The sequence below is a fragment of the Sinohyriopsis cumingii genome, chromosome 7 (assembly GCF_028554795.1).
Source record: "Sinohyriopsis cumingii isolate HCF-2022 chromosome 7, ASM2855479v2, whole genome shotgun sequence".
In the NCBI taxonomy this organism is placed as follows: Eukaryota; Metazoa; Mollusca; class Bivalvia; order Unionida; family Unionidae; genus Sinohyriopsis; species Sinohyriopsis cumingii.
The window spans coordinates 38,682,172-38,699,116 of NC_142967.1; the positions used below are offsets into that span (position 1 = coordinate 38,682,172).

The 16,945-nt window shown below is 34.0% G+C and overlaps 1 protein-coding gene and 1 long non-coding RNA gene across 5 annotated transcripts in view; one reads left to right on the plus strand and one right to left on the minus strand.

The window, feature by feature from the left end:
* LOC149795048 (nucleoplasmin-like protein ANO39) overlaps positions 1–16,945 on the minus strand; it is an 84,945-nt gene that overhangs the window by 62,931 nt on the left and 5,069 nt on the right. For 3 of the 4 annotated variants that reach the window (XM_089964730.1, XM_089964733.1, XM_089964732.1), the window contains exons 2-5: positions 12,679–12,788; positions 8,015–8,137; positions 5,794–5,890; positions 3,139–3,287 (exon numbers count right to left, since the gene is read on the minus strand). In XM_089964730.1, coding sequence (XP_089820856.1) covers positions 3,139–3,287; positions 5,794–5,890; positions 8,015–8,137; positions 12,679–12,788 — 479 coding nt within the window. The remainder of the gene's footprint in view (positions 1–3,138; positions 3,288–5,793; positions 5,891–8,014; positions 8,138–12,678; positions 12,789–16,945) is intronic. The other variant, XM_089964731.1, reaches the window with a different exon arrangement.
* On the plus strand, positions 1,018–16,377 carry LOC149795049 (uncharacterized). The gene is made up of 2 exons (XR_016422236.1): positions 1,018–1,142; positions 14,859–16,377. It is a non-coding gene; the product is annotated as an uncharacterized LOC149795049 (long non-coding RNA).

Genomic DNA, 16,945 nt, shown 5'->3' on the forward strand with positions numbered 1-16,945 from the left:
AAGAAATGGATGATCATAATGTGTTTTACCATGGACCAGGTGCAAATAAAATTACCTGAAAATTTTATGAGATCAAAAGGTTTATAAAAATGTGACTGCCAAATTTTATTCAGCTGCCTGAAGTAGTTTTTGATGAATCATGCTAAAATGGTTGTACCCCAACAAAGCCATGGTCCACAAAGATAACAAATATGTAATTAACGGACCCAATTTTCAGTCGGGTCAATTTATTATTTAGCTAGGAAAGACAACTAAAATGAGGTTAATCTAGAGTGTGGGTGTGGATGACAGACACGCATTTGCATCTACATGAAAAATTGCACAAAACTTGCCACAAGTGTGCTCCTTGTCATCATGTTTAATTCAATTTACAGTGAAGAAAGGAATTATTTCAACAAAGCAGAGCACCACAAGAATATTGTTCACCATCATGAACAGAATACCATGTACAGTATATATCTGCCATGTAAAGTCATTTGCAGAAACCAATCATCTTTTTTCAGTCTGACATTGAACTTTGACCTATTACCCCCAAAACAAAAGTTTACTAACAATTCATAGAATAAGTTATATCGTACTGCCCATCTATTTTTTATTTGGTATCATCAATGAAATAATTGCATTGCAGGTTTTTATAATCAATAGCGGTGGTGTGTTTGTAGAATTGTTTTGTAGGTTTGGGATAAATATGGTCTGTAAAGTTCAGGTTTTAAATTAATCAAATTAAACTGGACGCCTGAAAGATGAAGCAAAGCAGGAATCAAAATAGTCCAAATATTTTTCAAGTTGAGTAGTAATCCAGATCCAAGTTCTATATACAAAAACATTTGATGGTCCAGCCTTAAATTTGAAATGGGTTTTGGGATAAATTATGAGCTGAAGATTTAGATTTAAAATGATACCAAAAAATGATTTAGTAGAGAATGAGGACAGGCATAACAATACACATTGGATATTTTAATAAATATTGAGCTTTACTAACTCTACAGAAAATCTTTTCATCTTTTTAAAAGATACCAAATTCGACTATGGCTTCATGTGGCAGATTACTTTCACCTGAGAGGATACTACAGAGAAACCTGTCCATTCTAATTGGTGAACCTCAGGCTTCATTGTTTATACAAGTTATTTACTGCAAATTGGTAAGTTGCGGAACTGCCTTCATGTTATTGAGAAATGGAGCATTTTTATTAACAGTCCTCAGGCTATTGTGCATGTGTGCACATAACATATCAAAGGTGTTGCATTGTTTGCATGTCCACTAGCTTCTTATTAAATTAGAAGACTCTTTGATCAAATGCATATTTTTTTAATTAAAACACTAATTATTTACCATATACACTTGCTTAAAAATCTAGTCCAACTGCAAACTGCACAGACCCAGATCTGCCATTGCATAATGTGCCAGTAGACCTAAGTCATTGCAGCTTGTTAGGAGTAATCAGTAGAACAGCATAAACCCTGATCTGCAGGCACATTATGCTGCAGCAGATAAGGATCTTTCTTGTTTGCAGTTTGCCTTGACTTGTATATATGGTAACAATTTATATATCAACGTCATTAATTTCTGATGCATGATTTCAAAAAAACTTGAAACAAGTCTTACAGCAAAACCATTATTTTTTAAATGCATAATTGTAATTTGACTTGTCTAAAAAAACCAATCCTACTTTTGAATAAACACTTATTGATGTGTATATTTTTGTCACTTTACAAAATTCAGTTTCAAATTATTTACATAAAACAATTTTCAGACTAGCAACTGTATTTATTTGCCTTCTCATTTGTCAATTACAAGGTTCTATTAACAAAAACTGTTCCTCACAGACTGAAAATAAATTTTACAAATTCAAGATGAGATAATTTCTTCTCTCCTTTCCTTTTCAATGGCCAAGTATTTAAACTATGGTATGATATTTTTGAAAAACTCCAAATAGCAAAGTTTGCAATAACAGCATTATCTTGCATGTTGGAATTAACATCCATAAAATATACAATAACTGCAAGTGTGAAACAAAATTCTTTGTAATGTCCTTTGGCCTTAAACCAGAGATTATGGATAAAAAATCAAATGTACTGCTAATAATTTTGCACAAGCTGGAGATTTCAGCAAATTAAAGAGGAGACTCAGAATACAGACAACCCTAAACTCTGGAGAAGAACCCTGCTGTGCAGGAGATTCATGAGCATATAGATGTCTTTGTTGTTGTTGTTGTAGGGTTTAATGCCATTTTTCAGCACAAGATAGGCTATACAAAACAGCCAGTATTATTGGTGGAGGAAGAACCACCAACCCACGAGTAGCAACTGGCAAGCTTTCTCACATACCTATGTTAGCCAAGCCTGAGACTCAAACCCATGCAGACAGAGGTGAGATGGTGGTGATCTGGAACGGCAAGCGCTTTAGACTACTCCGCCACTCAAGGCCCCTCAAATGTCTATGAACAATATTTTTTCCCTCCCAAATTAATACATTAAAGTAATAATGTTTTGTGTGTAAGGGGCTTATAAGCAGTAAAGACAGTACCAGTGATACAACTACTGGTCACTAATCCTTGGTATCGGGACATTTGTCATGTACCGCAAAAGAAATGGTGTGGTAACTAAGATGAGTCTTGCATTTCATTATACTGATCAGTCTGAGATATTCAAAGTTGTTGAATTAGAATCACCACTGAGTAACCAGTCATATGTTTTGAATTATTATGTCATTTATAAGTGATGTCAGGGAAAATGTACAGGACTAGGTCAGTTTGAAATCTCAACTGCAGTGTGTACAGTATACTGGAAACTACAGAGCTGAAATAGCATCACCCTATCTTTGACCATAATGCATATGATGCAATTGTCCATTGACAGTCAACAAATTCTTGTCAAGTGTGTCAATTTCAACTTGTGAAGCAAAAGTATATTGACATTACTGCTTTTCAGGGTAGGGGCTTATCTTCCTAAACCAAAATTTTCACAGGGTGGAAATTGACACTTGACAAGAATTTTTAATTATAATATGTCTCTCAATACAAGAGGAAAATAACTGTAAATGAGTAAGATGAGAGTGAACAGTGCAGCCACCTCCACTGATCATACAAAAGACAAAACATGCGAGAAATATCCAACTCAGCAAAATTCAATTTTGACCTTGACCTTTCCTGAGATCTGGGATGAAGCTTTCCTCTTGGCAGGTACTTTCTTAAAGCTTTCTTCATCCTTTGATATATCCTCCTCCTCTTCAATGTCCTCATCTAACATGGAACCATCTTGACTTTCATTGGCATCATCTGGGTATTCTAAAAATACCAGAGTGAGTAATACAGTATCCCAGCTAGAAAACTATTTATATTACATTACAATCACCAAGCAACACTCCATGACCTTTGAACCATTATACCCCTCACCCAATTAGCTGCTTAATGTACACCATGCAATTCTTTTCCAATTTTTTTATCTTAATCCATGGACATGCACAAAACAATTAGATGACCCTTGTTACCCTTGAACTTCTGAATCCCTAGAGATGTGCATATAATAGTAAATGTATCTGCAATATCTGATGCCATGGCAACAGTTCATTTCGGGAAATTTTGCCATAATATCCTTCGTTGAAACAAGTCCAAGTAGAAGCCAAGTTTTATAATGAATTTAATTTTATTTATTTACTCTACTGTCTATTAGTAGGCTACAGTAATTACTAACTGATGTGTCCTATCCTGACAGTGTTCTGAATAGCAACTAGAATCCGTTGCACAAAGTCAACATCTAATGGCATGTAAAATAAACTACCTACAGTATAATTTTAAAATTTCCACATTTTCCTTGTAATGTATTTTGAGAGAGATCACAATGACTATTTTGCAAACATTTATTCTCAAATTCCATTCCAAGAGTAAATTTTATTTGTTCTAATGGTGGACAGTACAAGAGGAAGGCCTATAGAACATTGGTTGGTTTGCATCCTTTTCATTTATTAATCTGGGCAATTGGTTGCCAAAATGTTTTCAATATATTGATTGATTGCCTCTTGTAAAGATATTTGTTTATACAAGTTATTGACTGGTTTACTGCATCACTAAAATGAATGTTGTCATTAGGTAACACGTCTTGCTGATCAGTGTCATTCAACTGCTCATCTACATAATGCACATCAAATGGAACTACAACCAGGAACATTATGCAACATGCAGAATTTGCAACAATTTATAGGATACCACAGACAAGGATGCATCGGTCATATTGGTAATATTTGACTTCAGTTTGCATAAACACAAATTGAACGCTGCATGTATCAATGATACAAGTCCTTCAAAATGACTGACTCGACTGGCAGTACATAATTTCCAGGAATTCTTGACATGTCTGTTTCTTCTTAGTACTGAAACTGTCAAGTTGTTTAGAAACTCCAAAATACCAATTTTGATAACAAAAATATAATACAGTATTAACAACACACTTGTCTCATTCATTTTTGACCAACCAGACATCACTAGAAGTCCTTCAGTAAAACCTTCAATTTTGACCATCCACTTGGAATGAGTAGCAATAACAAGATTTTCAAGACAAGCACCAATTTTTATTTAAGACCACCTTGATATTCTAAATGTCACCTCTGCAATCCAGTATTCAAAGAAACTAATTTGGTCATTAGTAAATATTCCATGAGGCATTCTTCAGTTGCATTTGTACATGTATATAATTAATATTGCACTCTTTTACAAAATGTGCCCTTAGATATGATACAAAATTAAATAATTACTTTACTGCTACAGTAAAATATGCACAGGGCTTTAAATATGAGTGATACAGGATTCATGCAAAGAGCAGTTGCAAAATGTGTTAAACATACACACTAAGACTATTTTTTTTAGAACTAGTCATCATGTATACACACTAAGACCATTTTTTTTAGAACTAGTCATCACATATACACACTAAGACCGTTGTTTTAGAACTAGTCATCACGTATACACACTAAGACCATTTTTTATAACTAGTTATCATGTATACACACTAAGACTATTTGTTTTAGAACTAGTCATCACGTATACACACTAAGACCATTTTTTATAACTAGTCATCATGTATACACACTAAGACTATTTGTTTTAGAACTAGTCATCACGTATACACACTAAGACCATTTTTTATAACTAGTTATCACGTATACACACTAAGACTATTTGTTTTAGAACTAGTCATCACGTATACACACTAAGACCATTTTTTATAACTAGTCATCATGTATACACACTAAGACCATTTGTTTTAGAACTAGTCATCACGTTTAGTGAAACCCACATGCTGATATGATTATCTCCTTATGAGTAGTAGTGACAAGTTTTATAATGGATGTCATATTATACATAAACTAAACCTTGGGATGATAATGTCTAAAATTTGTGGTAATCTTCCAAAAACAGTTTAGTTTGAACTAGTGCTAATGGATGCACTATCTGTACTCAACATTCCTATTCATGTGCTCTACCATATTTACCTACAAAAACTCACATGCATGCCCATTTTAACAATTACTACTACATACATAAGTCAAAGAACACATAGACATATACAGAATAATGAAATTAACTGACACATAGTGCACCATTGTTTACCTCAAATTTTGGATCATTAAAAACATAGTGCATACATGTACCCTCAATTTTGATCAATAGGAGGTACATGTACAAAAGCCAGCAGGAATGCTGATCAATACTAACATTTTAAGGTTCATGACATGAAACTGAATTTAGCCACAGTCATCAAGACTAAGCTGTCTTGGTAGACTAATGTAGTACCTACCCACTAACTGCTGTCCCGCTAAACAGACTGGCCCTGAACCCTCAATAAGTCTAAAGGTGACTGGAGAGCCTTGACTAAAGCTGATATCCAACATGAACTGAAAGAAAAATGTATGAAATTCAACAGCTTTTCTATTTTAATGAATCAGACTTGTGTATCTTCACTGAAATGACTATCAAACTTGAGCTCAAAACCAACATCTAACCATTGTTGATTGAACACCGACCTGATAGCAACATCACGATCACAAAATTAGTACTCATGCCTTACTACTGCTTGTTTCCAATTTTCCAGGAAACTGATGGGTCTTGTTCCCTATTCCCAATGTAAACTCATAAATTCCAAGATTTTTTTAAACCTCTAGCCAGAGTAATCAACAATCACACAGTTTACCTCTGCTTTCACTATATCTCACATTACCACTGTAAATAACACGGAAAATAAAAGACTAAAGTGATCTTGGGCCCTTTTCCAACCAAAGATTTCATGCAATATTTTATTGTAATATTTTCAACTGTTTTATCATTTTAATTGTCACTAATATGCTTAGTGTTGTCAAGTCACATTCCTTGTACATTGTACCTACCAAACCACCCACCTACAACTACTGGGAATAGAAACAATAAACATTCTTTTCAATCTTATCAGAGAATGGGTTGTTATTGTAGGGTTTAATGCCATTTATCAGCACAAGATAGACTATACATGGCAGCCTGTATACCTGGTGAAGGAAGAACCCTGTAAAACATCGGGAAGAATCACCAACCAACTGTTTTTATTTTTATTTTAAGTTTGAAAAACAGTACCAAGGACTGAAATCAATTACAATGATCATTGCAAGACACCATTTCCAAAAACAAATACCTTAAAACATGATTTGCTTGTGCTATTCTATGGATTGAACTCCCCAAAGCTAAATGTGTTCAAAACAAAATACATTGAACTATACAATTATCTAGCTCAGCAAGAAAGTTTTCCCGGTAAATATTGAAACACATGTACTCCATTATGTTGCTAATGTGTTTGAGCATGGTTGCTTTTTTATTCATAAAAATTTCTCTTGCATTTAAACAGTTGATCCTGAAGGCTTCAGGGGACAATTTTATAAAACCTGTATACTGAGTTAGCCTCATGGAATAAAGTATTGTTATTATTGTTGGTACTATTGTTATTATTGTTGGTACTATTATTGTTATTATTATTATTATTTGTTGAAATCAGCTAAAGCTGCTTTTTATTATCACATTTATTACTGTACATCTTTTGTTATCAAATCATGTAAATGGGAAGAGCAAAAAAGTTGAAATAAAATGTCCTGCAAATCCAGTCTGATAAGGAGTTAGTGGTCATTACTGTGTCAAGTCGACTCATTTCAGCTGACCAATCAAAAACTTGTAATATTATGGAAGTAGCACAAGTATCTCAGAATAAATGGTTTATCATATTTATTCACAAATGTGATCAATGACAGCAAAGGAAGGAGTAATAGTTGTGCCATAAGCTAGTGTTCATTTATGGAGCAGTGAGTTCCAAATTTATAAAATTTCCAAAATGGAACTTGAGTATGCTAAAGGATGAACAAAAAACATGATTACTTGCTGTGAATCATTGCATCAATATTTTACTGATGGAGCAGAAACTGAATTTTGACCCTGCTTCTCGAAACAAAGGTCATTTTTTCTGCTCTAAATTGGCATTAACACTATGTATGCACATTCACAAGAAAAAGCAGACATAGTACACAATGATTTCACTCGTACATGTGATCTGTGTTGAAACCTCTTGGAGTAATGTTCTAACAGTGTCGGAGGTTAGTCCTCTTAAAAATTTGTACAGAAAATTTAACATATTGACTAGAAAACACTATTTATTGAGAATTATTTCCAGTGAGATAACAAGTATTTAACCATTTAACCCACATCCTCCCCCACCAATCCCACTCATCTCTAGTCACCTTTTGTTTTCAATATGTCCCACAGTAAACTGTACCCTTGCTTTTGCTGCAGTCTGTTTTGGGGCACCATTGTGTGCAAGTTATTGGGGGAGAGGTATATTTATCTACCATAAAATCTTGGCAATTTATAATCTGTTAAATAACTTAAGGTAAGCAACATTTCAACTATTTAGTTTTCCTTGCTATATTATTTACCATTTTATGCTCACAAAATTTTGACTTATCATACAGCAACTTTACAGTATACATAAAAACACATTTACTCACCATATCCTGTTGTCCCAAAGTCAGAGAAAGTAGTGACTGCTTCACAGTATTTTTTTCAAAGTTTTTGGTTTCAATTTCCACTATATTCCTTTCTCCCTTAACAGCAGAGGGTCCTAAGACAGCCTGAAAAGAATATTTGAATGCTCTTCTGTAATCATGGTTTATGTAATCTAACTAGTCTAAATGATGAGACTGAACATGCTAATAAGAAAATCCACATGTCTCACTATGTCTATTCATTAATAAACCAATATTTAATGACAGCCACCACCCCATTACTTTAATTTATGAATTGGAATCAGTATTTACTAACAATATCTTTCAGACTTATGCACATTCCATCTCAGTCATAATTAAAAACATGCAGTACCTTTGCAACAATCTTGTACAAAAAATATTAAAGAGGCACAAGCAGGCCTGAAATCACTCAGCTGCCAAAAGCAATACCAGCTAAGCAGAGTCAGCAGAACAAAGCTTTTTGCACACTATAAAAAGTCAGTTATTCTAAGGGCTCTTGGCAAAGATGTGTCAAATTTGTTTCTACCTTTTTTATAGATAATCTATGTAAATGTTTTTCTGTTAGCTGATGACAGGCACCACATAAAGACATGAAAGCCCTTTATACTTGGATGTTTTTCAGTGATGTTTGATCAAATTCTGTAGAGTACTTGTTCAGAAATGGTTTAAATGTTTTCTTTTTTGAGAAACAATCACTGTTTTTGCAGAAAGGAATCATTTTTACAAACTGAAAGAGCTCCAGACCTGTATGCTTTTGTCAGAATGGCATTTGTACAAACTAAAAAGACCTCCAGACCAGTATGCTTTTGTCAGAATGGCATTTGTACAAACTAAAAGACGTCCAGATAAGTATGCTATTGGCAGAATGGCATCATTTGTATAACACTGAAAGACCTCCAGACCAGTATGCTATTGTCAGAATGGCATCATTTGTATAACACTGAAAGACCTCATTACCAGTATACTATTGGCAGAATGGCATCATTTGTACAAACTGAAAGAGCTCGAGACCAGTATGCTATTAGGAGAATGTCATCATTTGTATAACATTGAAAGAGCTCCAGACCAGCATTCTATTGTCAGAATGGAATCATCTGTACAAACTGAAAGACCTCCAGACCAGTATGCTATTGTCAGAATGGCATCATTTGTATAACAATGAAAGCTCCAGACCAGTATTCTGTTGTCATAATGGCATCATTTGTATAACAATGAAAGACCTCCAGACCAGTATGCTATTGGGAGAATGTCATCATTTGTATAACATTGAAAGAGCTCCAGACTAGTATTCTATTGTCAGAATGGCATTTGTACAAACTGAAAGACCTCCAGACCAGTATGCTATTGTCAGAATGGCATCATTTGTATAACAATGAAAGACCTCCAGACCAGTATGCTATTAGGAGAATGTCATCATTTGTATAACATTGAAAGAGCTCCAGACCAGTATTCTATTGTCAGAATGGAATCATCTGTACAAACTGAAAGACCTACAGACCAGTATGCTATTGTCAGAATGGCATTATTTGTATAACAATGAAAGACCTCCAGACCAGTATGCTATTGGGAGAATGTCATCATTTGTATAACATTGAAAGAGCTCCAGACCAGTATTCTATTGTCAGAATGGCATTTGTACAAACTGAAAGACCTCCAGACCAGTATGTTATTGGGAGAATGGCATCATTATGGCATCAGATGCATAAAACTGAAAAATCTCAATGCCAGTATTTTATATGATAAATTTGGTCAAATTCTGTAGAGCAGTTTTGTGCATAAAGCCTCAAGGTTTTTTTTATTTCCAGTCATGTGTAGTAGCGCCTTTCTGATGTCACTGCGCTATGGGGAATTAGTCACAAGCAAGAGGGTTTCTTCTTCTTTTTCTACCTTTAATGAAGTATGTTGCCCCTAGTTCTTCATGCTGACTCCCTGCACTATGTTTGACCTGGCTTTTTAAACAATCCTAGCAGACTTCAAAGAAAACATTCCCTGAAGACCTATTCTAAACTAATATTCTGGTCTGACTGTGTTAGGTACAGACCCTTTATCTAACTCTAATCTACATATCAAAATGCACAGAATCTAAATTTTGTAATCCAAAATAAAGCCATATATGTACTATCCATACACACTCTTTTCCCACTGATGCTGTGTGTTAGAATTTACAAAAATATTATTTTGAGTATGAAATTACTTGTAAACTTTATCCTTTTGAACAAATTACTTCAAAATTAAACTATAACTACCCAACTCTATTTTAAGCACTTTATACCTACTAAAAGAGATTCAAATTTCCCTTCAAATGGTCACTAATTTTAATGTTTAAGTATTATGGCAAACTTGCTATAATTGATTTTAATTAGCTTTACAAACACATCTTCCAACTGTCCTACTGACTCTTTTGTTTCAATTTCTCTGGACTGTAACTTGACACCATAGCATTTAAATAGCTGCTGGTAACTAGTATTGACCTTAAATCTCTGCCTCTAAATCTAACAGTGACTGTAGAGTCACTCCTCTATCATAGACATACTGTTATTTAATTTATATAGAGAATTTAGAAAATTTAATCACAAATATCTTTTCTTCTAAAACTAATATAAATACCATAGCACCTGAAATAACTAAATTTAGCCCTATAATACATGGCTGCCATATAAAATGGTTTAGTATCAAGGGTAAAAATGAAAATTTCTCTCTGCTGGGATGTTCTGTCAAATTTGAATTTAGTTTGCATTTGACAAAAACATCAAAATTTTATTTTAGTTTCAGTAAATATGGCCCATGGATCAATATCCCTTGTATAATTTTAAAGTATGCTTTCTATCATAATTGGACAAATTCTATTCACTTAAAAATACGTCATATGAAGTTTTTTATATTTTTAGTAATGGCAACCATGTATAATGTGAATCAGTATCATCTGCACAGACTTCAATAGTCTTAATACCAAAATGCTTTCTGTCACTTTGGGTCAATTTCTACTCAGCACTTTTGGACACATAATTTAAAAGTTTTTATTTATTTGTTAATGGTGGCCACATTTGATCCCAGATCACCACTTTTAAATATTTTAAACTCTTTATGCTAACAAACTTCTTGTTAAAAATGATCGAATTCTACTCAGAAGTTTTGGAGAAGTCATTTAAAAAATTTATAAAATGGCTATATTTTGATAGTCATCAGCATGAATTGTAAAATTAAATGCCCTCAATGCCAGGATGCTTCCTATAAAATTTGAATAATTTTGTTAAGTGATTTTTGACAGGTGGTTTCTGTTTTTAGTGAAGGTGATCATATTTGATGGTGGATTGGCATCTTTCGTTCAAATTTGAAAGGTCATGCCAGTGTGCTTTTTATCAAGCTTCAAATTCTATTCAACAGTTTTAGAAAGGCAATTTAAATGTTTGTATTTTTAGTAATGGTGGCATTAGTTTTATGGTGGATTTGTATCACATTTAAAACATCTTCAGGCCAAAATGCTTTGGGTCAAATTTAAAAGCTTTTGGAGAAATCATTTAGAGGCTTTACTATTTTTACCAACAGTGGCCAAATTCGATAGTGGAACAGCATTACTTTTAATTTTAAAAAAATAATTATATAGCTCATGTCTACTTTTAGTAGTCTTTGGTAGCCATTGTAAACAATATCATGCAGAGAATAAATTCAGATCTACCTGACCACCCAAAAAACCACCCATCTACCTATCAACCAACAAACCATCCATCTACCTGATCACCCAACAAACCACCTATCTACCTACCAACCAACAAACCACCCATCTACCTAACCACCCAACAAACCCATACCACCCATCTACCTGACCAACCAACAAACCACCCATCTATCAGACCACCTAACAAACCACCCATCTACCTACCAACCATGATCAAGGAAAAAATAAACTTTGATTCTTACTGTGATGTCTAAGTTGAATGTTACTTTTGTATTCATTTTTTGAAACAATTGTTCTTATCTGTTTTCTTGGTCCTGCATGACACAGTGCTCCAAGGTGCTGGCTGTGACAGATCACTTGCATCTCATCTCTATACTTGTGGGTACAAGTTACAATTCAGATAATATCTGTATGCAAGAAAGTTTGCCATTTGCTTCCTGTGGGTTAGTAAAGCTTTCCGAGATCTTCCAAAGTTCTTCCACTGCCAAATATACTGTCCACCATGTATCAAGTGCTGAAAAACAGCATAAACCCACAAAACCTTCAAATTTGCTTTCAAAACTGATGTTATCGTCAAACCATTGAAGCTAGATATTACATGGGGAGTGAAACGGGTATCAAGTAACCTTGAACTGACAACCAACAATACACAGTTCATCAGTCAGTCATGGTGGCTCAGTGGTTTGCATGCCACAATTGCAACTGAAAGGAAATGTAGGCCTATGTCTCATTCCATGCAATCATGCAAGACGTTTTTGTGCCCATCTAACTCCTTGGCCTTGCCATGCTAAATTGTACTAGCAAACCTTTTCATTGTGCAGTTTCAACAGCAGTCGGAAAATTTAATTAACATTCTCAAAGCTTCCTTAAAACTTGGCAAAGATTACTTTAAACTTCTGTGAAGAATGAATGGAAGATAAAATTGTTTAATGTATATTGATGGTACAGTGCTGAAGCTTTAAACACTCACATGTTTGAGGAACAGTGTGTGGATTAGATATTCAGTGTCCTCTTCCTCCTCCTCCTCCTCCTCTTCAAATGACCAGGTTGTTTCTGGTTTGTCCTTTCGCAGCTCACAGCCTAAACATAAGGCAAGAACATTTTCTTTTTACTGTTTTTAATCTGATGGCCACTTAAACACAAGAAAATCTTATTTGATACATGGCTTTCTAATTTGACAGCCGCCTGAATGTAACAAGAAAATCTTATTTGATACCTGGCTTTTAATTTGATATGGGCAAATAAATCAAACACTTTACATCTATTGACCTTCAGTCTGAAAGTTGGTACACGATATGCCTTCTCAAGTGTTAACATTACACAAATAATAAGTATTAAATATTTCTCTGGGGTTCCATCAAGTACAATCCCTACTGGAAATGTGTACATGTACCATAAATCACACAAGTTTTAGCACAATTCAATTGACATTAAATGTGATATGTATGATCTGAAACCTTGTAATAGATTTGGTCTGAATCCATGAAACCCTGAAGCCCTACCGAGTGTAAATAAGTTCAAACTTCTATGTCGAATAGGGGCCACAAATCCACACTAATTTACTGGAAAACAATGAAAATCAAACTTATGCAATTCTTTTTAATGTAAATCCTCATTCCAAATTAATTTTGATCAATGCAATCCTTCAAAAATTGTTCATCAGAAATGCAAGGGCAGAGTTCTAAGTGAAAACTGCAACTTAAACTCAACAATTTGCCAGAAAATGATGTAAATCAAACTAGATCAGTGTCTTCTCCCTCTTCATGTACTTCTTAGTAATTACCTGGTATGTTTTGTCCATAGGACTTGGAGCATAACAAAATCTGTACAAAGCGATGAATTGCAACCAGAGGAGGAGCACCAAGATTGCTGTATTGTAATTACCAATAGGTAAAAATATTTATTGATCTGCCACTTAGACAAATAAATATTTGTTTATTAAACTATACACCAGCAAATGACAAAGTCAAAAAAAGATAAAAACTGTTTTGAAAAGACCCCTAAAATGTACACAAGAGCGCTCATGCTTGGTGTTTCCACAATCACATCTATTCAAATCCATTGAGTTTGCTGATGGACAGCTATGTTTAGGAGGTCCATTCAAAACTAAATATGAATCTTCTGGTCCACCAATTTATGTTACCTCTTTTTTCTCTACATCTTAACTTTTTTTATTTTAACATTTTAAATTTTAAATTAAACTATGTAGTCAGTATTATGCTGACATACCTTTAAACCACCAGCATCCATCTATCCATCTGTTGATACATTAGTGTGGCTAGGTACAAAAGACCACACCATAAAAAATAAATTTTATATGGTCTCAAGACAGGTTCTCTGTGTGTGTGTGTGTGATTTGGATTTTTAATGTAGTTTTTAAAAAATTTCAGTCATATCGATACGATGTCTGCAGTGTGGCAGTTTATCGTGTGGCAGTTTATAGTGATGTCTAGCACTGGGGCATCATGCTGCAGACACGTAGCATGATGTCCCACCCAGTCACATTATCCTGACACCAGGCCAACCAGTCCTAACACTAACCCCTTAATGCTGAGCACTAAGCGAGGCAGCTGTTAGTACCATTTTTGTAAGTCCTTGGTATGACTCGACTGGGGATCAATCCCATGACCTCCCGCATCCAACCACAAGACTGGTTCTAGTGAGCTGATAAAACCCCAAAATGTTCCTGTTTTTTCTTCAATTTAAAATTCATACTTTTAAAACACTGCTTCAGACTTTCTGAAACTATCCTCATCTGAGCCAAATAATACTGCATGAAAGCTGAGTAAAGAGTTGGTACCTTCATGGCTCATGCATCAGTACTTACCTTGATTAGGCACTATACAGGAAGTAACCATAAAAATAACATGGAGTATGCAATCCACTCCTCTAACTGAAATACTGTTCACATGTACAAGACAGTTAAACCGTTGGGGGTAACCTATTACAATATAAAACATCAATCTATTGAATACTTTCCCACTAAATAAATGCACTAATCAGAAAAGGCCATTGGAGTAGGTTAAAAATGAAAGAATCCCTGTTCCTGTAGTAATGTTTATACAAGTTCATAAATGTGCACATGACATACAATAACCAAAACAAATGCCATTTAAGTCAAACTAATTCTACCTTTTCCCATCTTTTCAGGTTAGCAGAGTTATTGACAGTGCCTGTCATGCCTTGTTCAACTTAAAATTGTTTCCTTTGCTTAAGACATTTTTCTCTTATGACCAGATTCAGTCCAAAAACATTTTACTGGATGCAGCAGTTCAACAGGTTACAGAAAGCTTCTTAGAATCTACATTATATAATTTGAAGAAAAAAAAGTAAAAAGAAAATTCCAAGACTGAAAAAAAAATGTGCCTAATAAACTATATAACAAATTTCAACGAAGTCACTTTAGCATGAAAAATATAGTACAGTGACCTCATTATGCAATGAGGATATCAACTTCTGAAAAGGCATAAACTTTCACGATTCTAGGAAGTAAAATGTGGTTACTGCATGCTAAAAATGTGTTTCCACAATTATCAAGAGGACCATGTGGTCAGGAGCTAAATGCAAGAACTTGAGACCCAAGAAAATATAAAATAGAGTCACCATGACCTTTGTTGTGAGGTTATTTTACTAACAGATGCACACAATCATCTGATTTCATAATTCTGGAATGAACAGTGTTTGAATTGTAACCAAGTATGAAATATGAGCCACAGTAACCTACTTTTGTGATGAGGGTGTAACATTCTAGATGCATCCTCTTGCCAAGTTTCATCATTCATGGTATAAAAGTATGCAGGGAGCACAAATATCTGGCAATCAGCTAAAAGCAAAACTTACCCAAGCCAGTAAAATATAAAATGTAAGTCCGTGTCAGTTTGTAAGAGTGTGGTGCTTAGGTCAAAACAAAATGTGCATGGTTCCAGTTACATTAAATATAATTTAGGGTAGATGGGTCAATACAAACTTGGGGTATTTTTTGTTCAGATGAATTTAAATGAAGCATAAACTAGAAAGAAAGCATTATTTACGTCCTGACTTACTCCAATCTTGGTTAATTGTTTTTTTTTTCTTCTCTTGCTCACAAACTCGTCTTTTTCCAGACTCAAGTCAATGTAAACATTTTTAAACATTTCCCCATCTGCTTGTCAAAATTCATCTCTGCCCAAACCCATAACTTATCTCTTGTATAAAATGGAGGGTCACTACCACATAGATTGTTAACTTCCTAAATAAAATAAAACATAATCAGATCCAAGGAAAATGATCCTGCAGCAGGACACAGATTTGATTTGTCACTAAAAAGGCAAATACTATTTTTGAACCAGGCCTTTTTTCTTCCTTTATAGCATTCAAGTTCAAAAGTGTACAGTGACTACACATATGCTTTTGCATATATTTAATTTCATTGCAAGTTTTTTAATTCATTATATGCCATGGATAATTGCATTTTGGACTTGATTTTGTCACAAAAAATGTTCATTTTCCAGACTAGAGATGTTTTTATTTGGTAAACATAATACAGGGCTAATAATTTTTTAAGAGTAGGCTAAAATGAAGTCCGAGTCCAAGATATTATGTTGACCATGTTCTTATTTATAATTTTGTTAACAGAATTTTTTATCATGGAATTTTCCATTAAGTAATGTTTCTTTTATAAAAACTTAATTATGACCTAGGTCAAGTATATGGTATCCTGTTTACCGGAAATTATGTTATTCCTGCAATAAAATCAGAAGCAGATATCAATCTTATTGTGTTTGGTATTTGATTTGGGTTGGAGTTTATTTCTTCAAATCACTTATTCACTGTCAATACAGAGTGCTCATCAATACTATACTTGGAGAGAGACATTTTGGAACTGGTGAATTCAGATATGGACATCTTGGATTATCTTAATATGATTAATTGGAAAACTTGTCACAACAGATCACATGCCATCACATGTACATCAACACCTTCAGTCCTTGATATGATTAACTGGAAAACTTGTCACATCAGATCACATGCCATCACATGTACATCAACACCTTCAGTCCTTGATCTTATTTGAATACCACTTGAATTTAATTAGAACTGTATTCATTAGAACTGGTGATAAAGCATTTTGGAATATCTGGGATATAATTCATAATACTTTAAGATCTTTTTAAATTTTACTTTGTATTATAGGGAAATAAATTATTTGTTTCAATTTACATAACTTGTTGGTATCTTAGTTTAAGACCATAAAGTTG